At 36.6% G+C, this 24,858-nt stretch overlaps 2 protein-coding genes across 4 annotated transcripts in view; both read left to right on the top strand.

The window, feature by feature from the left end:
* cers2a (ceramide synthase 2a) overlaps positions 1-14,747 on the top strand; it is a 30,333-nt gene extending 15,586 nt beyond the window's left edge. For both annotated transcript variants that reach the window (XM_028461118.1, XM_028461117.1), the window contains 8 exons: positions 672-729; positions 887-937; positions 1,031-1,123; positions 3,530-3,658; positions 3,960-4,066; positions 6,498-6,651; positions 7,824-7,956; positions 14,570-14,747. In XM_028461118.1, the coding sequence (XP_028316919.1) occupies positions 672-729; positions 887-937; positions 1,031-1,123; positions 3,530-3,658; positions 3,960-4,066; positions 6,498-6,651; positions 7,824-7,956; positions 14,570-14,607 (763 nt within the window). In that variant the 3' untranslated portion in view covers positions 14,608-14,747. The remainder of the gene's footprint in view (positions 1-671; positions 730-886; positions 938-1,030; positions 1,124-3,529; positions 3,659-3,959; positions 4,067-6,497; positions 6,652-7,823; positions 7,957-14,569) is intronic.
* Positions 14,748-16,162: 1,415 nt separating this feature from the next.
* LOC114472212 (histone-lysine N-methyltransferase SETDB1-B-like) lies at positions 16,163-24,360 on the top strand. 2 transcript variants are annotated; one of them, XM_028461398.1, is made up of 8 exons: positions 16,163-16,236; positions 18,675-18,749; positions 19,535-19,861; positions 19,935-20,102; positions 21,429-21,630; positions 21,771-21,844; positions 22,041-22,231; positions 24,107-24,360. In XM_028461398.1, the coding sequence occupies exons 2-8, from the start codon at positions 18,680-18,682 to the stop codon at positions 24,209-24,211; spliced, it is 1,137 nt and encodes a 378-aa protein (XP_028317199.1). In that variant the 5' UTR covers positions 16,163-16,236; positions 18,675-18,679; the 3' UTR covers positions 24,212-24,360. The 2 variants fall into 2 exon arrangements, with proteins under 2 accessions (XP_028317199.1, XP_028317198.1); XM_028461397.1 differs by lacking the exon at positions 16,163-16,236 and adding an exon at positions 16,249-16,612.
* The last annotated feature ends 498 nt before the right edge of the window (positions 24,361-24,858 follow it).

Below are 24,858 nucleotides of genomic sequence, written 5' to 3'. Positions count from 1 at the left end.
CAGTTCAATGATAAACTTGGTGATATTACAGCCTGTGCAGATTTTACTGTCACTGGTAGCCTATGTTTCTGAAATGTTTCTGGGTTTTAGTATCTCCCATTTTTAACCTTGTGCTCGTTACCCCCTGTGGGGTCGCCTGAAAATTAAATGGGGTCACCTGAAATGTGTAGTAATAATAAAATACTAAACTATTAAAATTATCTTTTTTAATTTTATTTTTTTATTGTGTTTGTTTTTCATTTATCTATTTTACACAATTACAAAAACAACACATATCACAGAAATAGACATACAATGCAGGATGAGGCAGAAAGCTCAGACCTTAAACAATTATTCTTTTTCAAATCAAAACACCACACACAATCACAAACAACTGTATTCCACACTTTCACCTTCTCAAATATAAATCTAGTTAAAATAAAATGCAGTATAAAAAAAAATATCTGAGCTTGCACATGTCATTTTGTGCACTAATATTTACTACTCTGTATTTGTAACACACTATAACAAATATGATCAAAAAAACTAATTTTAGAGGAAAAAAAAGTCTCTGGGATTGCCAGAAATTTGTGATGTAAAAATAGGGTCACAACCCGAAAAAAGTTTGGAACCACTGCTGTAAGAGGTTAAGATTTAGATTTCTTCTAAAACCGCTGTGTGTTTTCTTACAGTTGGAGGTTCACATTTTACCTTTTTGCTTTCTTTGCTGGCCTGGCTGTCCTCATTGATGTGAGTAGGTTGCTGTTGCTTACTCTAATTCAGAAGAAAATGTACACTTCATAGACATTTACGAACTCACTGACGGTGCTTTTCTTTAATCGTGCAGACCAAAACTGTAAAACCTGGTAAACTGTAATTGATTCTCTATTAATTTTTGCTCCTGTAGAAACCATGGTTCTATGAAATGAAGATGATGTGGGAGGGCTTCCCCAAAATGGTAATTCTTGTGTGCTCATGCATTCTCCTTAAAGAAGATCCCATTGTTTGTTTATCCTGCTGACATTTCTTCCTCCTGTCCCTGTGTCCTCAGTCGTTGCTGCCTTCACAGTACTGGTACTACATGATGGAGCTGGGCTTCTACGTCTCGCTGCTTTTCAGCGTGGCATCAGACATCAAACGTAAAGTAAGCCAGGCGGTTTTTTGTTCTTCGACCGCAGTGCCATACAACTGCTCAGCAATTCCTGCCTTTTGTAGACGCCGCTCCTCTACTATTACTGATTTGTTATTTTTTTTATTTTAAAGATATCTTTATTGTTTTTCAATTTAAAGACAAAAAGCAAGAAACAGTTACAATAATTACCAGCTTTTAAACAGTACAGGCAAGAAAAAGCAAAAATTATAACCAACCCACATAATGCAAAATTAAGCAAGCATGTATCACAAAAGCGTGATGTGGGAGGAGAAAGGAAACGACAACAAAAAAACACAAACGCATGAAAGAGAGTAAATGTAATTACAATAACAAGAGATCATTAAAAAAAAAAATTTACAAATAAAATGGCTACATGGCCAAGACTTCAGGCAGTACGGAGTAACAGCTTTTCCGCTTGATCAAGGGTCGAAAATTGGTTGAGAACGAGCCTCTTTAGGAATATCTGTCCAAGTAAGACCATGAAGGCCTCTTCGCAAAGTCTGTGCTTTCTGTAGTCCGACATAAGTTAGAAAGGGGTCCCATATTTTATAGAATGAAGAGGGTTTGTCCTTGAGCCAGTAGGTCATTGCCTCCAGGGGTAAGACTTCTATTATACTTTGTACCCACATTGAGAGCTGAGGAGGTTTGTCAGAGATTAATTTAAGTAAAATACATCTTCTAGCACCAAATAAAAGGACATCAAGGAGCTTCAACATGTTGGGATTAAGGTTAAGAGCACAATACAAACCAAGAATACAAGATACAGGCCTAAGATGTAAACTGATTTTTAACGAGGAAGTAAAAGTTTTAACTGCAGCTCGTGCACGAACTCTGTGATCTTTAAGATGGCTTCATTGCAACCAATGAATATTTCAATCACTGTCCTCATGAAAACAGGTCAACATTAAAGCAGTGGTTACCAACCCTTTTTCAGGTTGTGACCCCCTTTTTTATATTACAAATTTTTGTTGTTTTATAGAATTTGTTTTTTTTTTTAAACATGTTTTAGTGCACAAAGTGACAAGATGCACCAGCTCAGATATTTTTTTAACTACTTTTTATTTGAACTACAATTAGGGATGTCCCGATACAACTTTTTCATTTCCGATATGATACCACTAATGCAGCCTTGCGTATCGGCCGATGCCGATATTAATCCGATATCAGCATCCATCATACATTAATTTTTTTTTTTTTTTTATTTAATAACAAAATAATTATTTATTTTGTAGTATGACCCATTTATTATGAACCAATTGGTTACATAAATTTTAACCTTCAACATAATATATACAGTATTCTGCAATTGAATAAAATGAATAAAAAATGAATTAAAAAAAAAAAATTGGCTCGTGACACCCCTAACTACAGTTACATTTGAGAAAGTGAATTTCTTGAAGAATTATAAATGAAATACTAATAATATAAATATATAAATCTGTATATTTCTATCAATTACTTGACATTTCAGGCAACCCCAATTTCATTCCAGGTTGCGACCCAAAAATTGAAAAACCCTGGTCTAATGCAGGGGTTCTCAACTGGTCTCACCCTGGGACCCACTATATGCCACTGTCATTAAATCGCGATCCACTTTTCTTTTTCTTTTTTTTACCAATCAGCCAACCAAATTTAGTTTTTCAAAAATACAGTAGCTGTTGAAAACACACACATAATCCTTTTTGAAACATAAATCTAAATATTTTCCTGTGCAACATGCATTTCACAGCATGCCTGTCAAAAGAAAAGTTTCTTTCAAAAATAAAAGACAAGTCCAACATGAGACATTAAGTATTTATTTATTTTTGACCAGCTGTCCGCGACCCACTTTTGGGTCCTGGCCCACTAGTTGAGAATCGCTGCTCTAGAATTATCTTTTGATCATGTTTTATTATACAGGATTAGTGCACAAAGTGACAAGATGTGCCAGCTCAGATATTTTATTTGAACTAGAATTAGATTTGAGATTTCGTGTGGTAAAGAATAATTTTAGTAATAATAATTTTAAAAATACATAAATAATCTGTATATTTTTATCAATTACTAGACAGTTCAGGGAACCCCATTTTCCTTCCAGGCGACCCCACACGGGGTCACGACCCCAAGGTTGAAAAACACTGGTCTGATGTATTCTGCTTAAATGGAAAGCGATCATCTGCAAACAACATATTTCTGCAACTTTCTAAAATCTAATAATCAGTTTCTATGTTAAGTTGCTTTTTTTCACCTTTTTGTGAGTGATTTCAGGTCCTTGTTAAAGGTTTAAAGCCGTGTGTTATTCATTTGTAAACCAGCAGAAAGCCGCCTGATGCTGATGAGTGACCAGTTTGTACAAACCTGATCAATAAGTGACCAAAGCCTTCCACTGTTTTTTTCTCTTTATCTGTTTCTCTGCAGGACTTCAAAGAGCAGATAGTCCACCATGTGGCCACCATAACCCTCATCGGCTTCTCCTGGCTAGTCAACTATATCCGAGCAGGGACTTTGATCATGTTGGTGCACGATGCCTCTGACTATCTCATGGAGGTATGATGACATGCTGCGTGTGCAAGCACAAAAAGATTAGTGGTTTGTGTTTGTGCAGTGACACACTAACAAAGATTTGGCACAGTTACTGTTCACTCATTATGTACTTAAAGCCAAATATAAAGCATCCTAATTGTTATATCATGGCTTTTATCTGGTAAAATGTTTCCAACGTGTAACTTTGCTGAATAGTTTCCATGAGGCCTCAGGACTCTGCACACAGTTCATGCACTGCCCTCTAGAGGAGAGTCTACCACAAAGAAAAGAAACTATAACCTTTCTCTCTTTCTTTGACCAACAGTCAGCCAAAATGTTTAACTACGCTGGCTGGAAAAGAACCTGCAACTGCATCTTCACCATTTTCGCCGCGGTTTTCATCATCACTCGCCTCGTGATCCTCCCCTTCTGGTAAAAGACACGTTTCATCACGCTGAACATTTCATCAGCACAACCCAGAGCCATGTTTAGCCTTTGCTCAACATCTGCTCTTTTAGCAGCTGTTCCTCATAAAGTCGGTGCTGAACGTTAAAGGTGCAAAAAATATGGCTGTATGGAGGAATCTTGAATGTTGTGAGATGATTGGATGAAAAACTCTGACTGTTGAATTTTACTGTAGCAAAACTCTTGGTTATAAATTTGGATTACCATTTAAGTAAATTAGATTAGCAACCACTCTGCCATGAAAGATCATTAGGTGTGCCTTTAGAAGAATCCAGTTGTGTACATTTGGTATAAAGGTAAATGTATTACTTTTATATTTACATGTTCACCAACATTTTTGTTTTTCTGTTAGTGGGATTATGTGAACTGTACTCAACAGATTTTGACAAGATTTTAACCCTAAAATAGACCCTAAGCCATGGAAGAGTCTATTTAATTTAAAAATCCCTGACACTCATCATTGGCTAAAATTAAACAATTCATGTCTCGGTTCATTATTGACCGGTCCTAATTAAATCTGACTCAGTTATGTCGGGTTGGTTCCTCAATTACTCCACTGAGGGGCGGATTCACTAAAGGTTTAGGGGTGTTAAAACTTGTGCAAACGTCACTCAGAATCAGGATCTTTTTATTGTCATTGTACAAAGTACAACAAAATTGCAAATTCTCCACATGCTAATAAGGGGTACAAACCCCAGGGAATCAGGACTGCATGTCTTCTCCGCGTCACATTGCGGCCACAATCCATTTAGCGTGTTTCCTTCTGAATATGGAAAGTAGGCGGATCTCATAATGGGCACAAAAAATGGGAGGGGGAAATGCTAATAAATTAATGCAGTGGGTGCAATGCAATTCATCAAACCAGGAACTGTTTGCAGTGATTGTTTTATGCGCCGAAAATAGTACAGCTGACAAGCAGGTGCAAACTCACACACAGAGATCATAGCTGCACTCAATGTTGACACAAAACACAGCGGAGTTAAAAAAAAAAAGTCTAGTGTAAGAAAATCATTTGAATACAACAATAGTCAATATTAACAGCCACTGACTAAGAAAAAGCAGAATAGTGTGTGTATGAGAGGGAGAGAAAAAGCTGGATACGTGTGGGGGCGCATGTGGGGTCCAGTGGCTGCGGTGCAGAGAGGATGCTGTGCTCAGAGCTCCATGGATGATGCTCCAGTGAGCTGCTGTCTTTCTCTACATGTTTTGACCATAAAACTCTTGTGTTGCATTAATGGCAGAAGCGGCAGGCCAGAATCAGCTGACCAGCTGCTTCATTTATGCAGTGATGGAACAATGTTCACAAATGAGTGTCTGTTGCTGCATTTAATCAGATCAATGGCATCAACAGATCAATAGGATGGTTTCTGTCCAAATCTGCCTGTTTTTCATGGACTCATAAGATCAAAGTTACAGGACGTGGCGGAGCACCCACATTAAATTAGGGGGAAAAAATATTGGGTTTTAACGTTGTTTTAAAAAAACATTATTTGTTTATTTACCTTTGTACATTATTAAATGTTTGTGTAGCAGACAGAGAAGTGCACTCGCCTCAATGTTAGTGAATTCCCCACAGCAGGTGAGCAAACTCCACCACCAAAGGATTTAGGGACACACCTGGTCTACCACCCTTTATTTCAGATCTTAGTGAATCCGCCCCTGAGTTTCATCCACATCAGATCAGATTGCACATTCAATCACAAATTTTGGAAAAAATTGAGGTGTCCTTTTAGACCAACTGTATTGTTATTAATGGCATTAGAAATTTCCTCCAAGCCTTTTAAAATTTGCCCCTTAACATTTCTGACTGCCCCGTATATATGCCTGCCTGCCCACAACTGGCCCTGACATGTGCTGTCAATTTCACACATATTTAGTAAATAAGAAGTTAAAAATTAAATTAAATAGAAAGAAACAGCTGAAAAAGAAAGTAAATTCATCAGGTTATTGATTGTAGTTTTGGGGTTGTTTTTGATCATTAAAACAAACTACAGATGATCAGTGTCCTCCTTTATGTCAGTGCTTGGATGCCTCAGTGTAATGAGTCGCGCCTCCACCAACAAGTATTTAGGGCCAGTGTGTGAGACATCTGTGTGTTGTTCAGTAGCAGCTGTATCACAGCAGGACGTTAACACAGAAAACTCTTTCATGCAAACACAGAAAGGCCATAGTTGACAAGTGTTTGTTATTATTATTGTTCATGTTGTATTATTTTAGAACCTCTGTCTCTATGCTGAAGCAGAAAGGAAAGCAATATTTTTATTCTGTTCTACTGGATCGTTGTATCTGACCTCAGTATTGGATCAGTTTCTGTTGGAAAGGACACAACAGAGCGGTTGTTTGTCCTCTGTGGGCTGAAAGTGTCTCTGACTGGACTCTCTGTTCTCCTTTTGTCTAGGATCGTACACACAACGTGGGTTTACCCGCTGACGGTCTACCGTCCCTTCTTCGGCTTTTACTTCTTCAACGGGCTGCTGTTCGTGCTGATCCTCCTCCACATGTTTTGGGCTGCACTCATCCTGCGCATGGTGGTGAAATTCCTGCCAGGCAATGTAAGGAAACGCCTCCTTTGAGCAATGCAATTTTTTTTTTTTGTTTATTTATTTCATTTAAGACATTAAAGCTATTTTTTCTCCTCCACATTGAAAAAATATGAAAAGATGAATGAAAAGTAAAACTTATAACATCTACCCCCTCCATTAAAAAAAATGTATTACATTAAACAAAGGGAAACTGCAACGCAGTCATTGTCACATCTTTTTGACAATTTTTTTTTTAACATATTAAAGGAGCATAGGGCAGGATTTGAGAAAGAACATCATTAATTTTAAGTTTTTTAATGATAATGGGTGATGAAGCGCTCTAAACCAAAGAGAATGAGTCCACACATATTTCTACCTATTGTCTTAAAAACATTAGGTAATATATTTTGTACTGCTGTTCAGGGTCTGAACAGCAGTACAGTTCCCTGTGGACGGCTTGGGGAGTAATAATTTGACGTCATCATTTCGATTGTTCCATAATCTGACCCCCTTTAACTGAAATGGACCTTTCTTTTGTCACTGTTCTGTTATATTTACTTTTTTCTTAAAGATTCTCTCTTTTTTTTTTTGCAGGTTTGTGGGTGAAACATGGTTTTTAAAATGTTGTATTCTACCAAATTATGACATTTTAAAAATGTCATAAGAACAGCATATAAAGCACAGTCGGATGGATTTCTGAGTGCGCCTTAACCTAGACCTTCATCTAAAAAAATCCACACTACAGAACTCACTCACTCTTGCTGTCCATTATAATAGAAAAAGCCAAAAGTAGCACATGTTGTGCAGCTATTTGTTAATAAATGTCTCATTGTTTTTTTGAGTCATTTTGTGTGTTTTTGTTGTATTTCTCTGTTAATTTTAGTTTTTGTAGTAAGTGTATAAGGGGCCGCTAGTTGCCCATGTTTGTGATATGCGCACAAGTAATATTTTTTTTACTTAAAGCACTGTAATGTTATTTTAGCAAATGTGTCAATTTAACCCTGAATTTTTTTCTAGGTAAGACTTTTTTAAATTAAAATTATCGAGATTTATGTTGTATATTGCTATTTTGAGAAAAAATATTGAAATATAAATTTTGCTCCATATTGCCCAGCACTATAGATGCCCATTCATATACCATATTTGTACATTTTATCTAGTAATTTTGTGTAATTTAATCTGCCTTTATTTCTGTATGACAGCACATTGTCGAGGATGAACGCAGTGACAAAGAGGAAACCGAGTCTGAGGATGAAGAAGAGGAACGCGAGTTGAGAGAGAAGCCCAAGAACGGCCACATACAGAACGGCTACATCCACCTGAACAACAACCACAGTAAGATGGACTGATTGGACCGTGAGAGGAGCGGCGGAGGGGCCTGTACTGAAAGACCTTCAAGTGCTGCTTGTTTGGATAACAGGCGACACACACTCATAATCACACTGTTCTTGAAAGCGCAGCAGTCCAGTGTAGATATTTCCACCTCTGTGTGGATCACACTGATTTACATAAGGAAGTGCTTTCCTACTTTCTCCCATTGGCTTCCATCTCATCCTGTCTGATTCTCATCCTCCATCTTTTCATTTCCTTCCTCCTTCATGCCTTTTTGCTGGTAGTCATCCCCACTTGCCAGACATCCAGAGTGCAGCTTTATTTTATCAATTAAAGTGGCATCTAAGGTTTCTTCACCTACCTGGTTTCTCCTATTTCAAGTATTACTGTTGGTGGACTTGATTCATTTTAAAGCTCTAAACCACTGCCGCTGATCTAAGCAGTGTTTACAGTTGCACTTGTGACTCTGTGTGGGCCATCACTGGATTTAAGTTCACTTAAGTTTCAGTTACTAATCACTCTGTTTGAGTGTCCCAGCCATAAGTGGTCCTTGAAGCCAGTATTTGTTCCAGTGAAATGAAACATTTGGTGATTAATGATCATTTTAGCAGTTTAAGAGAAGACACCGCTTCTGCCCCATGTACTGAGAAGTGCCTTCCATGAAAGCTTGTCTTAAAATGTAAAATGTTTTATTTTGTTTATTCTCAGAGTTCTTTTTAGTTCTGAGATTTGTGTTTTATTTTTCTGCCCAGTCGGCAATTTTTGAATCTAAACGTTTAGTTTAAAACCAAAAATCAATCAATAACTGCTTGTTATTAGTTTTTGTGCTGGAGGCGTTGATAGCATTCTCATTCAGTGTTGGGTTTTGTTCCCTCCATCCAAAGATGCACTTTATGGTTTCTTCTAAAGATCGGCATTGACTTTAATCCAGCTAAAGTAGCTTATTAGCATTGTTTAAATCAAGCTTAAATGTGACTTTCTATTAGTTAAAATAGAACCGGAGTTGGATTGAAATTTACTTTTATTTATTCTTTGTATTTTTCACCCTTGAAAATTCAGATTTATTTTGTTTGGTCTTTCATTTGAACAAGAACAAAGCTTTGGTTTACATTTTTTGTAACCTTATTTACAACTGCCTTCATCATTTCAAAAGTAAAAGTTGGAAACTTCTGTCTTTCTTTCTTTCTTTGGTGTTTATTGTGGTGGACATTCAACTTGTTTCCATGTCTTCTGTGTGTTCAATCTAAAGAGCTTTTGGCCTTTGCTGGAGGTGTGGCCCTTGGTCTAACATCATGTGGCCCCCAATACAAATAAACAAAATGACTCAAAAAACACGCAGATATACACAAAATAACAAAAAAGAAAAAATTGACAAAAATACTGACTTCAAAATTACACAAAATATAATGAAATAGCAGAAAATAAACAAAATGACTGCAAAAATGTATTCAATGACTCCAAAACCACAAAAAAGACAGGAAAATATACAAAAAAAAATAATTTTTTTTTTGTTTTAATAGGAAATTAAACATTTTGGCATCACAATCGACACGAAGTTCACTCACTGATGATGTGTCACCCACTGATGTTTTACGCTTTGTGGCCCATGTTCTGCACGCTATAGATCAGTGGCAGACACTGACATCTGTCCTCTTGCTTATATTCTCATGCTTTGAAATCTTTGATTGTTCAACACTTCCTTTTATTAACTTATTGTCTTCATTTCCGAAGATCACATTATTTGTGCCACTTTTTTGCAACAGTGGAAAGGATTAGAATAACTAAATCCTGAGGGTTTGGTTGCTGTGCGTCTAGCCTCGACGCACTTCAACCAAACCCTCAGGGTTTAGACATTCTAAATAATGCCTTTATTATGGGCAGTTAAGAGACGCCCAGTCTGTACCTTAAAATCGCCAAAGAACAATCTATACTAACTACCTACTCAGTACTCATTATACTTCTCACCACAGATTGCAGAGTCGACGTGATAGTTTTTATAGAAGGGGCGGGGCCAATAGTGCTGGTTCGTGACGTAAGAAGCCACAAAAAATTCATAAACTGCCATTCTCAGCCAATAGCAACATTTAATTGTAATAGCTGCGTTTCAATCCACAGATGACTTATATATTTTTATATTTATACAACAAAATATGCCAATTGTTTTATTTTTATACATGTTCAGAAACGCATAACAAATACATTAAGTTTCATATAAAATGAGAATGGGGGGATACAATAAACTTGGTTAGTTTAAAAAAAAAAAAAGTTTTTACATACAGAGGGGACTAATTCATTTGGAATTGAGTATAATTTAATAATACATTTTATTTACAATAAAACACTGAATAAAAGTTTAAGTTTGTTTAAAACTAATATAAATTTGTGGATTCACTTTAAGATTCGATTCGTGTGGATTGAAAACTTAGCATACAGTTACATTACTGCCCAATTCCTCATTTTTATTCTGCAATAAGAGTCCGATATGACTTGCAAATGAAGAACTATATATTGTCTCTTAATTCTTTCATGGAAAAAAATGTCAAATTGAAATACTTTGACTAAAATGTAAAGAGTTGGACAAGAATCAATCAACACTACTTCATACCTAAATACATTTGTTTTTATCGGGAGAAAAAGTGGTTTTGGAGTTTAGTTACTCTTGAATGTCCAACAAGGAACTCATTGAGTGAGAACATCCACCTGTGTTTTGTTCCTGAGGCATCATCAGGATATCAAATGACTCGCACTTTTATTTAGGGACAATCTTTACTGCCAAGGATTTGTCAGCATGCTTTTCTTCTTCTTGTGTTGTGGCCAGAGGAAAAAGAAATAAAAAAAAAAAAGAGTTGAGGTTATATCCTCAGCGTTGCCGTAAACGGTTCTGGTTTCTTCTCACACTGGGCTTTGGCTGAGGCTTAAAGGCCTTCTTAGCTAATTGCAGATGGAGCTGGATCACTTTACCTCCAGGCCCTGGACTTCAGCCCCTGCACTCTTCATCACTGGCATCCATGCTGTAACAATCTTCATTTTAAAGCGGTGGGGTCGGTTTCCACTCAGCTGCTGCTCCTGGCTCCTCAGTTCAACATCTCCTATTTCTGCCAGTCCACCACACGTGTGGCCTTCAGACCCCTACCTGTGCCCCGCCTCCTGCCTGCTGTTCCTAGAATAACCTTTCTTTTCTTCATTTCAAGTCTTGAAAGGTACCACGATGACTAGCACGACAGTCCCTGAGTTGTGGTGTGGTGAAGTCTGATCGGAGGCCTCTGTGACAGGAGAACAAAAGCACTGGGGTGTTTGAGCCACTTGTGATCCGTGTAGACCGTTATTCAATTCCTGATTAAGTATTGATAAAGGTTTAACGTACCAGAGGGAGGTCGTAAGGTGGAGCCGCAGCTCAAAATGCACGAGCCGCTGATTGTCCCGTGCGATGATCGAAGACAGCGATGTCTTTGGTAACCGATTACTGTCTTATGTAACTGGATGATCAGGAAACCTCAGGGGAAGCTTGGACTGAAGTCTGAGTCCCTGCAGCAGAAACGCCTGAAGGCTGAGTGAGGTCTGAAGAGGAAACATGGTGAGTGATTGAATATTCTTTCATCTATTGTGTTACTTAAATCTGATTTTTTTTTTTTTTAAAAATCAATAAAACAATGTAAAACTAAAGATTAAATTGTTTGTTCTGTCAGAAATAAGAGTTTACTTCATTTTCTTCATTAAAAGAGGAAACCTGAAGTATATTTATGGTCATTTACTGTTTTTTTTTTTTTTTTGTTTTGTTTTTTTTAAACATTTGAAACAAAAGTTTGCCATATTTTTATTTTCCCTTAAGTTAGTTTGAACTGAATTCCCCATTGAATTGTTTTTTCTCAGTTCGTCTTTCTTTATTTGTATTATTATGTCTATTTATGTAGATTTACCTTTCCTTATGTTATTTATCTTTTCATTTTTGCATTAACAACATATTACTACCAGTATTACTTATTCAATTATTATTATTTATTAATCATTATGTATATAATTTTAATTATATAATAAAGTATATAGATACAATATGTACAGTTATTAATAATAACAAATGCAATGCACACACTGTATTGTAATGTGTAGAATTTGTAAATACAGTCTAGTAATTTATCTGTTTTTGTTTGTTGCAAAAAATGTATAGCTTTTTATTTTTTATTGCTTTTAAGATTTTTACTCATCAGTTTTTCTTTGTTTTCTTCCAGTTTGACATGTACACGGTCAACTTTTTAACTCGGTTATTAAAGGAAGTCCTACGCATTTCTCATGCACAGCGAAACAAAATGATTTTTTTTTAACATATTCTGTAAAAAACATATTTTTTAGGAGCAGATCTTAAACGTGTGGCAGCTGTCCATTACGTGCACTGTAGTATCAAATAGGTCATTACCATCTGCTGACCTCTTCTCTGTGCTCTTCATTTTTTGTGAAATATTGTAATAATTCAGGAAGTTTTAACCCCCTTAAAAACAAACACAAAATAAATAAAAGTGGGATTTTAAATCACATGAGAAGCTCCCATTGGAGAGAAAGAAGTTTACTTTATTCTAATATTTGCACTGAACATTGAACGCATGGGAAGCAAAGATATACTGTATTCTCTGTGGTGATAATTCTGTACATGTGGCCAAGAAACAAAGAATTGAAGGGAGGCAGACATGTTTCTAAGGTCCCATCAGAACAGTAGACGAACCTGCTTTGAAAATGACTTAAACTGTCGGCACAGCCCACAAAGGCTGAGATGTTCCAGTCATTTTATAGAATGAATGTACCATTGTCAAAAAAGAAAGAAATGCTGTCTCTAATTAGCCATCATTGATCTAGTCTGAACATACCAGTTAAACCAAAGGTGTGCATACTTTCACTGTTGTCAGGTTTGGCAGAGACTGAAATAACAATTACTGTAAATAATGATAATAGTTTTGTGAGAAAAGCCTTCTCTTTAAAATGTGCTTCCTGCTGGTATCTTCAACAATAACCCCCCCAAAAAACACTGAGCCAAAATAAATGTATTTGGGTATGAAGTAGTGTTGTTTATCCATTGATGTCCAACACTTGACATTTTAGTCAAAGTATTCAATGTTGTGTGTGTGTGTATAAAAATGTGAGGCGGGTTGTGTGAAATAAGTCGTTCAAACCAGAGGCCGACAGTTTTTATAATAATAAAACAATAACACAAATATATATATATATATATGAGTGATTGCCCTCTATGGGTTGAAACTGGGATATTACAACTAAATGTTGCTATTGGCTGAGAATCGTGGTTTGAGGCTTCTTACGTCACAAACCACCATTGTTGGCTCCGCCCTTTCTATAAAACCTAGCAATACGTGGACTCTGCAGAGTTTGGATTGAGAGAATTGTAAATAGAGAGGTATAGTGAGCATAGATTGTTCATTGGGGATTGTAGAAAACAGACGTGGGAGTGTCTTAACCGCTACAGGAGCCCCGCCCACAATCAAGGAACTTTTTACATTTCCGGTCTCGACGCACGTCAGTCAAAACCTCAGATTTTAGTTAAGTTACTTTTTGTTTCCTGCTAAGAGCAACGTCAAAATCCGGGACTTTTTTTGATTATTGCCATAACATCCAAGGAACTATTCTCTAAACTGTCAGATTGAAATGCTAACTCTTCATAGACTCTCTAAGGCAGGGGTTCTCAACCCTGGGGTCACCAGTTGTCTTCAAGAAATTATTTTCTGAACAAATTAAGCCCATTTATGCTTGCCTTTTACCCTTTTTCTGCAACTACAGAAACTGATGTTTTTATCACTTTATCCTGCCATTTTTTGCTCCTTTTAATGCGTTTTTGCTACATTACTCCCATTTCTGCCTCTTCTCCATCACACGTCAATACATTTGCTGCACACTTGTTCCACTTTCAAGACATTTGCGGCACTTATAAACCTTTTTCCACCACTTTCCCACTTTATGTTACATATGTTGAACGATTATTGTCACTTTTGATACTCTTTTTTTCCATATTTTATGTTTTTTTTTTTTTTGTTTTTTTTTTTCAATTTAACCACATTTATGATTTGTCATGCCCATTATATAAACTAATTGTTCGTATATTGACACTTTGAACCCTTTTTAACACTTTTTCTGTCTGTTTGGTGCCACTAATTTGCAACTTTTAACCAATTTCGGTGGCTCAAAAGGTTGAGAACCACTGCTCTAAGGGACTGGGATCAGAGTATAGGCAGGATGTGATGTGTATTTGTTGAAGGCTAAAAGTTGAAATAAATGACATTTCTTACATGAAAAGTTTTTATTTAGGCCCATCATATAAAGTGCATTCATGTGACAGGTTGTGTGTCACTTTAAGGGTTTACAATAAAAAATATAATCCTCACCTTTGACGTTTGTTGACCCTTAGCTTACCAATTTAACGTTAACGTTGTATTTAACCATTTATTGACAGGTGACGCAATACAAAAAGATAATTAGTGTGTTTTTTTTACTGGTCATGATTGGTGTATTGTACAAAATTAGGGTTAAGAGAAGTGGAGAAAGAAAATTAACTAATTTCTTTGATATTTCACAGGCCAATCATTTCTAAATATATCCCCCTCTTCTTTTCTTGCATTAGTCTGGACCCTCGTCTCAGTGAGAACCGTGCTGAAGTAAGCTGGAGGTGACCAAACCAAGGAGACCCTTCTTCACGAGGACCCACAGTTGCCCTCATGGACCTGCCGCCTCCTCCTCCTGCTCCACGCTTTGAAGTGGACGTCGACCTGGGATTTGCTCTCTTCTTCCTCTTCCTCCTGTGCTTCTTCCTCCTGGTGACAGTGGTGCGCTGTGCCCAGACAGTGGTGGATCCTTACGGCTCCATCTCCACCTCCACCTACCAAGAGGAGCAGATCACCTGAGCGACGAGAGCCAAACTAAAGGACTGTTACAGACACTATTGACAATGTGTTTTTTAGACTGAAAAAAAAAGAAGTTACTTTTGATTTATTATGGGTCAGACACTGTCACTTTAAAAAAAAAAAAAAAAGAAACATAGTAAGATTGCTATTGAAAACCTTTTTATACTAAAAAGAAAAATTGTTTGAATTTGTTTATAAGGATGTTCTTTGATGATGAAACATGAGATAATAAAATCAACACTTGTTTTCCCTCAATGAAAGAGATGTTAAAATGTAGGATAAATTTTAAGAGAAATGCTTTGAAGTGTTTCACATAAATTCACAATCCATAATTTTTCATGTCGTAAACTACTTTCATGTGATGTGTCAAAATACATTTGCTTAATTAAAAAAAAAAAAAATGCTTCAAAAGTCAAAAAAACATGTCTCAGTTTATGACTGTCTACATTTATAAATGATATTTTTATTATTACTTTTTTATGCCAAAATGTAAATAGTTTGTACATTTTTTTTTTTTTAAATCCAAACTTTAAGTGATGGAAAACCAGAACTCTGACCAGTAATCCAATCCTGTCAATCCAAAAGGTTTTTGTGTGTGCGCATGTAAAATAAATAATAATAAAGAACAAGAGGAAACCAAATCTGCCATTAGACATGATAAATAATGATGAAATATCCTTTTTTCGTCCCACAAAGGGGAAATTTCCGGTTCAGTTACCGCCCCAAGGGCGGCGCCCCATATCCTTAGATGAAAAATGGAAAAATAGGAGGAAAGAGGAGGGGAAAAAGGCAGATCCTACACTGTTCACTTAGGGGCGCACAATGTAGAACTGGGAAAAAAAAACTCCTCAGCGTAGAAGCCCATGAAAACAATTACAACAAAAACTTGACATAGCATGTACGGTCGGGAGGATGGGATTTTTTTTTTTTGGGGGGGGGGGGGGGTGGTTGCAGGCAGCGCCCCTCCTGCAGTCACTGCGAGGGAGGAAGAGGGAATGGAAAGTCAAATCAAATGTTTTTTTTAACATGATAATTAAAAAAAAGACAAAGTTGTAAATGCTCTTTCTGTGAAGGACACCCTGAAGACATTTTTGTTAAATATGAGCTCTACGACCTGACTTTTTCTTATGCTTTGAGCGTGTATTATTTGGTAATCTTTAAGGGGGAAAAAAATTATATATCATTGACATTATTGTACTTTTAACTAAACAGCATATACAGAAATATCAATAAATACACGAAAGAAAAACCACCTGACCCACTGTCACCTATCCTATGTATGTTTGCTGCTCCCTGCCGGTTATCATTGCACACTGACTGTACTGCTTTGATAAAGATCGAAGAAGAAGAAACAGAAGTTGTGTCGACATCCGTCCTGTAGGAGGCGGTAATGGGCTTTTATTTGACTAAAAACAAACATCCTGTATTATCGAAAGAAGAGAGATAGCGAACCGCGCTGGTGGATTTTTTTGTTAATAATTGCTGATATTTATCACTTGTATTCTAAATATCCAGACTTCAGTGTGAGCTGTGTTGGAGTAGTTCCTTTATATCGTGTGTATCAGGCCTACGTAGAGCTATTGTTTCCACCGTTACTATTATCGCTACTACCTTGGCTGTGCTAACGTTGGTGCTAACTCTTCAACGAGCAAATTTTTCGGTTTTCATCTGATAAACATCAACCACACAACAAACGGTTCACCGTTTCGGTATTGTACAGATAGTTTGACAGCGAGAGAAGGACATTTGGACTAAAGAAACAGGTAAAATGTGACATGTTCCCTTAGACGTTGATCTATGTTGTTAGGCCTTGCCTTTAACCGTCTTAGAACGCAAAGCTTTTGTTAAACTAATTCCTTCAGTATAGTGACTTTTACCTGTTGACATGTTACTGTGTAATAAGAAAATGTTAATTTTGGGAAGTCTATCGTCATATTAACTTGAAATGAATGTGGAATTCAGTGGTAGCGACATGTTGTTTCCGAGGTTGTTGTAATACAACATGCTATACTGTTAGTGCTGGGCGATATGGACCAAAACACGTCTCGATATTTTTTTCCTCAAAATGGCTATTTACGATATTAATCTCGATATTTTTAACTCAAAGTTTTACCAGAAAGACAATTGTGGTTTATATTTGCTGATGAACAATGCCACACAAGCATATTTACTAGGCTGTGGCTATGGGTACGGTAAATGTAGGCTTTTTAGGGAGAGGCTTAAATACAGCTTATGGTTCATAACCTGTTACTAGAGACGTGTTGATCCAGTGGAAAAACATCTTTAAAAAGTCGAGTCATATGCAAAAGACAGGTTGTTGGTTTAGAAGCACTAACTGTTGAGGTCAGCTCAGATAGACCAATCGTAGTGAAACTGTATAAATAAGAGCTTTATGTTGAAGTTATCAGTAAAAAAAAAAAAAGTTGAAGTCATTAGGGCTGCAACAAACGATTATTTTAGTAATCGATTAATCTAGCTTTTTATAATCGATTAATCGGATTAACGGGGAACATTTTTAAAAATGGGAATAAAGGGAAACATGTTTTTTTTTTTCTTCCATCTCTTTATATAACGTCACAGTTAAAAAAGACAACAGTACAAAAAGTGCACGTTCTCATTTGAAATGTCCCAGAGCTGATGAGATATCAAATCATAAATAATAATAAAAAAAAGTTTTTAAAGAAGTGCATAAAAATTGGTATTTTGTTGCTTACAGGGACCTGAGATTTTATAACAATGACAAACATTAAATCCAAATCAAAAACTGTTACCAGGACTTGTTTTATAACGTTTTTAAACTTCACAATAAGGTACATAACAGAACATTAGTTAAAAAAAAAAAAAAAAAGTGCCCTACATGTTCCCAGTTGAAATGTCCCAGAGCTGATAAGATATAAAATCATAAATAATGAACAGTTTTGAATGGCTTTGCTTTATCAAACATCTGTAATAACATAAACCCACACAAATAAATGCTATATATAAAAAAAGGTTCTAATAAGTGCATAAAAAGAGGTATTTTTGTTGCATAAAGGGACCTGAGATTTAAAAGCAATAACAAATGAACATTAAATCAAAATCAAAAACTGTTACAAAGACTTGTTTTATATAACATCTCTAAACTTAAGATGTGTAAAATGTGTAACGGTAATTGCACAACACAATGACACATAGACTCGTCCCACACATTATCACTTACAGGTGAAGGTTCTCCTGCGTGACATCTCTGCCTGCCAAGCCTCCTCCAGTGCACTTTGGTGCAACTGGAACCACCTTTCGCACTTAAAACCTAACAAAGTTTCCTCACTTACTCGGGCACTGAGCTCTCCTTTCCGCTTTCCACTCTGACATGCCTACGTCTCAGGTGATGCATCGTTGTGGTCGTACTCCCGTGCCATACCAGTTCCGACTTGCAAATGTTGCAATTTACCTGCGTCTTTTTATCGTTTAACGTAAAGTGCTCCCACATTTTTGACACTTTGTTTTTATTCCTTTTCTCTGCTTCCGCCATCGTCCCGTGCTCTTCTTCTCCTCTCCTTCTCTTGCTCCGTGCCGTCTCCATGACAGTGACGTCACAGTTCCGCATACGCCGAATCGATGACGCAATTCGTTATCGATGCTTTTGATGATTATTATCGATTACATTGATTCGTTCTTGCAGCATTAGAAGTCATCACTGCTAAGGTTGACAGGAATAGAAGGCTTGTTTTGTTCATTATTTGTTGCTAATAGCAAACAAATATTAGACATTCCTGCATAGTAGTGGTTCTAAAGTTTGTTGTAACTATACTAAATCCTCTTTATTTTGTCTTCTGTTTCTTTCAGTCATCATGGAGTTGGATGATTTTAAAACCGAACCATGGAGACTCAAGGAGTTCACAAATGGAGAAATTACTGATGGTAAATATTAATAAGTCACTGTGATGTCATAATATTAGACTTAAGTGAATACAATGATTTTTGTGTGCTTTTAGCTCAGGTTTTGGATCGTTAATGTAAATACAATGCACATAAAAACAGTAATGCAACCAGGTGCATTAAAAAACGGACTTGTATGTTTTTGATGAAGTCGTGATGTCTTTATTAAAGTTGATCACTACTAGGATATCAATTTCCTATTTTGAGCGTAAATAATGCTCTCAGTTGTTTAATTTTGTAGGAAAAAAGTAGATCACAGACATGCCACAAAACTTTGGATTGTAATATGGTAGAGACGAGAAAGATATTTATTCTAGAATAATTCTAGTGAGTGCCTGAATGGCAGGAGAAGGTTTTTAATATTTCAATTTCTTTCCCTCCATATACCTATTAGAGTTAAATCTTTCATGAATCTATGAATTGTAGCTCTACAACAAGTATGTGACTGGTCTACTCCACTTGATCTATCCAATTCTGGGTTTAATGCACAATTTAAAATCTCCCCCAAATATGTGGGATCCTGGAAGAGTAGAAAGAATAAAAAAAAAAGATAATTGTAAAAATTACTATCATCCATATTAGGTCCAGAAAAAAAGGTTTCAGAAAAAAAAAGAGTACCCTGGAAAATTAAATACCTTCCTCTTCTGTCTTTGATAGTATTTTTAGTTTGAAAGGGAACTGACTCATGTATTAAAGACATGATGTAAATGTGGCTGTATACACCATCTGTAATATATTTTTTTTATTACAAATATTTGTCTTTGCAGAACACTCATCAATAGAGAAACTAAACTCAGACCTCCACTGTCAGAAAAAAGTTCCAGTGGTACTTCTGACCAGGCTCCCTGAGTATAAGGTCAGCACTATGCGACCCCTAACTCCTCAGCAGTTTTACAGCGAGGCAGAATCTGACAGCAGCTCCGACTCCGACATGCAATGGGAACCGGAATCGAGCGATTCCGATTTTTCAGTCACAAACAAAAAAAAAAAAGCAGCTGCAAAAGTTGTCAAAACCAAAACTGAAAATAAATCACAACCTGAGCCTGCAAGACCATCCACCAGTAGAATCGTCACCAATAATGCCAGCGCCGGTGGTAAGGCCATGAATAATACAAACACCATTAATATTATTGTCATTACCAATAATCATTATGCTGTCATTTTCAGTGTCATCCCCTGTAATAGTATCATCAGCCTTTTCAAATGTGGACCAGGAAACCACCACGGCTCGGCCCGACCTGCCAGAACCGGAGCTCACAGTGGACATGGTCGTCCTGGCCAGAAAGAGACCCATGAAGTGGCTCCAAGGGAAAATAGTGGAGCTGGTTGTGAAAAGTAAGAAATAATGAGTGGCAGATTGAGAACTTAACCTCAATGTGTGATAAGTGATTTTAAAATGAAGACGTAAAGCCGATTTTATTTAGAGCCCAACTGTTATGGGATTTTTTTAGGGCCAATGTAAAATTAAAAAATAACGTTGCTGAAATCTCAAACAGTAACTATGGTTAAAATAAAAGGCAAAATGTAGCTGTAAACAATGAACTAGTGACTTCTCCCAGTGTTGTCAGTTTGTGATTACTGGTGAAGAATCATCAGTTACATATTATAGCCCAACCGAGCTATTGACCGATATTGATTAATTAGTGATGGCTATAATCGGCACAATCTTAATTTTATTTCATAGTATTGTTAAAATGTTTGTTTTGCTTATGATATGAAATAATTTTGGTTTTTTTTACAGCATAATTGATGTAAGAAAGTCCAATTCCAAATTAATATAAAAAGTGTAGTTTTAAGTGTTTGGCTGTGTTCAAAATGGCACACTCCATACTATAGACTCAATGACTACATACTGTCTACTATATACCCACTGAAGTATACTTCCAAGTTTCCCAAGATGCATTTGAAACCTACAATGACAAAAACCTGAATCACACTGAGGCTAAATATGTGCATTGATTCTCCACCTGTGAAAGTTCTGAAAGCATTTTAAGCAAGAAAGTGACCAAGTAGAATATCAGCATGTGGTGATTTGATCCAAAAAAACTCACGGAAACGCATTTCATGTCGACATTTTGGAGATTTTTCGACTCCCGCCGTTGTGCTACTGACAAAACTTCCTGTTAACTTCAAAACCAGAGCCCTATTTACAAAAGTGTTAAAGTAATGGAAGACAAAAAGAGATGCTTATGTTTTGAAAAGGGGTTGTTTGAATTTTAGCTTCAAGCTGATCCCAGGACGATTTTACATTCCGCTCGCAATGCATCATGGGGCAGTTGAGTATGACTAGTGTGCCCACCGTGCATACTTAAAAAATGTCGTGACATAGTGTACATCTGGGTATTTCTTGCGTGATAAATTGTTTCATACTATCTAATGTGAACGCACTACATACTAATTTTGATGTCAGACTTAGTATGAATAGTACGTTAGTATGACGTTTATTTTTGTTCAAGCGTACCTGATATTAATTTAGTGACTCGTTATTAGAGCTGCTTAATTTCATTTTCTCAACCCTGTAAATTTTGCCGTCTCTTTTTGTTCTTAACACAGTCTGAGCCTTTGCTTTGTGCACCTAACGACTCAAAAAACAGCATGTAAAAATGCTAAGCTAAGTGTTTGTATTTCAAATGCCACCCACTGATGTTTTGTTCTTTGTAGCTGACGGTCGGCTGAAGTACAAAGTTGGTTTCGATGAAAAGGGAAAGAGTCTTGTGTCCGGACACCACATCGCCTTTCATGAGACTCCGAAGTTAGAGGAGCTGTACGTGGGCGCCCGTGTGGTGGTTCGCTCCGAGGAAAACAGGTTTCGTTTCTTGCCTGGAATTCTAGGCGAGCTTCCCAGCAGAAAGAACCGTTTAAGGTGCGTTAAAGGTCTGAGAAATATAAGAACCAGGTCACCTAACATACAAAGAGCCACTGATACTAACCTCCAGTCCTAAATAAATATCAATTTTCCTGACTTTTGTTTAGCGTTTATGACTTTACATTCTCCATTTTCAGGTTTCTGGTCTTCCTGGACAATCACACACCAGTTTATGCTGGTTTGCCTTTACTTCACCGGGTGTGCAAACCATGTAAGTTTGGTTGTTTCCATTCTACTGGGTGAGGTTAAGTCATATGTTGTGCCTTTGTTAGTTGTTATGTTCAGGCTTATAGTTGTAACATGAAATACAATTAAAATGAAAAAAGCTACTTATTATTTTAACGTGTTTGAAGTGCAGAATCATTGAATAGATACTGACACCCTGGACCTGTGATTTCTTACAACAGTGGATGACTCATTAGATGACCTAATGGAAAGTACACACAAGACTTTCATGGCGCAGTACCTGCAGAACTGGCCCTACCCTCATTTAACGCAGTACAGGACTGGACAAAATCTAAATGTCCTGGTTAATGAAGAGCTTCAGAATTGTGAAGTGCTGAACATCGACTGCAGCTTGATGGAGGTCATTTTTACGGTCAGTTGCTTTTTTTTTTTCTCTTTTAAACACAGCCAAGACTAGAGAGGTGCTGCAGAATGTGTAGAGGGTTCGTAGTTGGGTCCTTTACCAGCAGCTACATGGGATGATTACATGATCAGTATAAGATGTTTAAAGATCATCGAGGTGTCCTCAAGTTCAAATGTTCCAGACTCGGTGCTAACTTCTGTTTTCAGCTTTTCAAAATAAGAGCCTTGAATGAAGGCAATGGACATCTTAATTGAAATTTTGGACTCTCTTTGGAAACAAACAACAATAATTCATAATGTTTTCAGACTTACTCATTTATTCAGTAGCCCTAATTAAATGACATTTAAAGCTTTTTTTTTTCTTCTGTTAGTTTCTAAAAACGTCCGTGTAGCATTTGCTAGCTTTTTGAAACAAAAGTCACCTTAGATTTCTTATACAACAATAAAATTTAAATAAACAAGAAAACCAAAGAATGAGAACCTATATTGTCCTAACTTAATTAAAGACACTTCATATCATGTCAATGAAATCTTCTGGAAACAAATTATTTTTTCTTTATATTTTTTTAAAAATCAGATAAAGACAACTTAAGCTTCATAGATCAATAAGTCAAAGATCATTTGTTCGGAAAATAAACTTCTAAAAGGTTGGAATTGCTGTTTGAAAGTTTGTTTTGATCTCCACCACACTGTTTTGCACATTGCATTGTGGGTTGTGGTGTCCCGTAGACGTAAGTGTTTTACTTCATTCCTACTGTGATTTCTTGTGTTTGCCCTAAAAACTACCAAAGTGAGTTCCCAACACATTTCTGGTCTTTTCACAATCTGAAAGTTGTGGCAAAACAATGGAGGGTGTTTATTTTGTGGCTTGCACAGAAAAATCAGAATCTGGTCCAAATTGATTGTCTCGTGTCGTGAGGTGATATCACGGGGAATACCAGGAACAGTGACCTGCCGTGAGCACTAGGGTAGGCAGGGCGTTGCAAATCGAGACCACCAATGTCAACACCAATAACAATTCCATATGTTTCTGCTGGCAAGTGTTAATTCAATTCAGCTTTATTTGTATAGCGCAATTTACAACAAAGACATCTCAATGCGCTTTTCAAAATATAAAAATTCATAATAAGAAAGAAAAAACCCAACAAGAACCACATGAACAAGCATTTAGCCATCTAACAAAATCAAGATTGTAAAACACCATTAAAGAAACATAAACAATTATTTAATATAGCCTCCATACACTCCCAACAAGATATGTCTCATGACACGGCAGCACATTTGTTGTTTGTGTTGGAAACACAGAAACATGGAGAAAATGACAACAACATAACTAGATGCACTCAGAAGATACGTATAGCATTTAGCGTAGCACGGCTACGTCCAAAGGCAGCGTAGAGAGCTGCCTTTTTACATGAATGGTTTTCATATTGGAGATCTGACTGCACATGCACAAACACATAAAAACACACTATGGGAACATAGGCAGACACTTTCAAACTTATAGGTACTGTAGGCTAATATAATTAATAATTATATTATAATTAAAACAAATAATCAAAATATCAATTCACCCTTGGGTAGGCACTACCTACTTTGCCTACCATGAGTGCACGTCACTGACCGCGAACAATCGAGAACAAAAATGGTGTCAAGCTAATTTCTGTCTTCTTTGTGGAGAAATGCAAGAAATCATGAAAAAAATGAAGGAAAAAGTTTACTGGACTCAACATCCCACAATGCACTGCACAAAAACTTTTGAAGTGAAGAAAAGTTGAATGGAAGCTTTTGATCAAGATTAGTAATCTAGATTAAAAGGTTTTCAGGTAATGGTCAACACTGTGGTCAAATGATATTTTCTCTCTCTTGTTAATTTGACACTCAGGATACTCAACAGAAAGAATGGATCTACAGAGGCTCAATCCGCCTGGAGCACATGACCAAGTTTTTGGAGTTAAAAGAGGATTCAAACGCTGCGTCTGACGACTGACAGACTCAGAAACATTCACGATGCTGTTCAACACCTTTCCTTTACCCCGCCATCAGGCAGCAATGACATTTACGGTGCAGCATGTACTGGAGCCGAAAATATACCCATTAGTTCAATTAATTTCTGAATAAAGTTCTGTATAGTTGTGACTGGTTCTTGTTGCAAATATTGTTTTCTGATGATTCAGATGAATGACATCTGTATTCTAAGTTTTATATCACACTATACATGGTTATGGTTTTGTTGTTTTTGCGTTCCACATGTATTCTGTTGAACTGTTTTATTTTTCTTGCTCCGGGCAATGGTGGACCGTGTTCTGCAAAAGAACCTTGACACCATATGCAACAAAATACAATGTATTGTGTACAGTTTTCTAAAGACATGAGATTTGTCCTCAACAGTTGGAGCTTTACTTCTTTGGTTCAATCATTTAATCAATCAGCCCACATTTGTTTTTTTTGTTTTTTTAAATACAAGAAGAGGAAACACTTTGGTTTGACATTTCAAATTAATCTGAGCCAAGTGTCAACAGTATAACTATTTCCACCCAGGGTAGGGGAGATATTTATGAGAACATTCATAGGTTGCTGATCCGACTACTGAGGTTTTTAGTGAAAAACGGAGCAAATGTCAAACTCAAAAGACAT

Source organism: Gouania willdenowi, chromosome 11 (assembly GCF_900634775.1).
Source record: "Gouania willdenowi chromosome 11, fGouWil2.1, whole genome shotgun sequence".
Classification (NCBI taxonomy): Eukaryota; Metazoa; Chordata; class Actinopteri; order Blenniiformes; family Gobiesocidae; genus Gouania; species Gouania willdenowi.
This window is presented reverse-complemented; position numbering and strand designations above follow the sequence as displayed.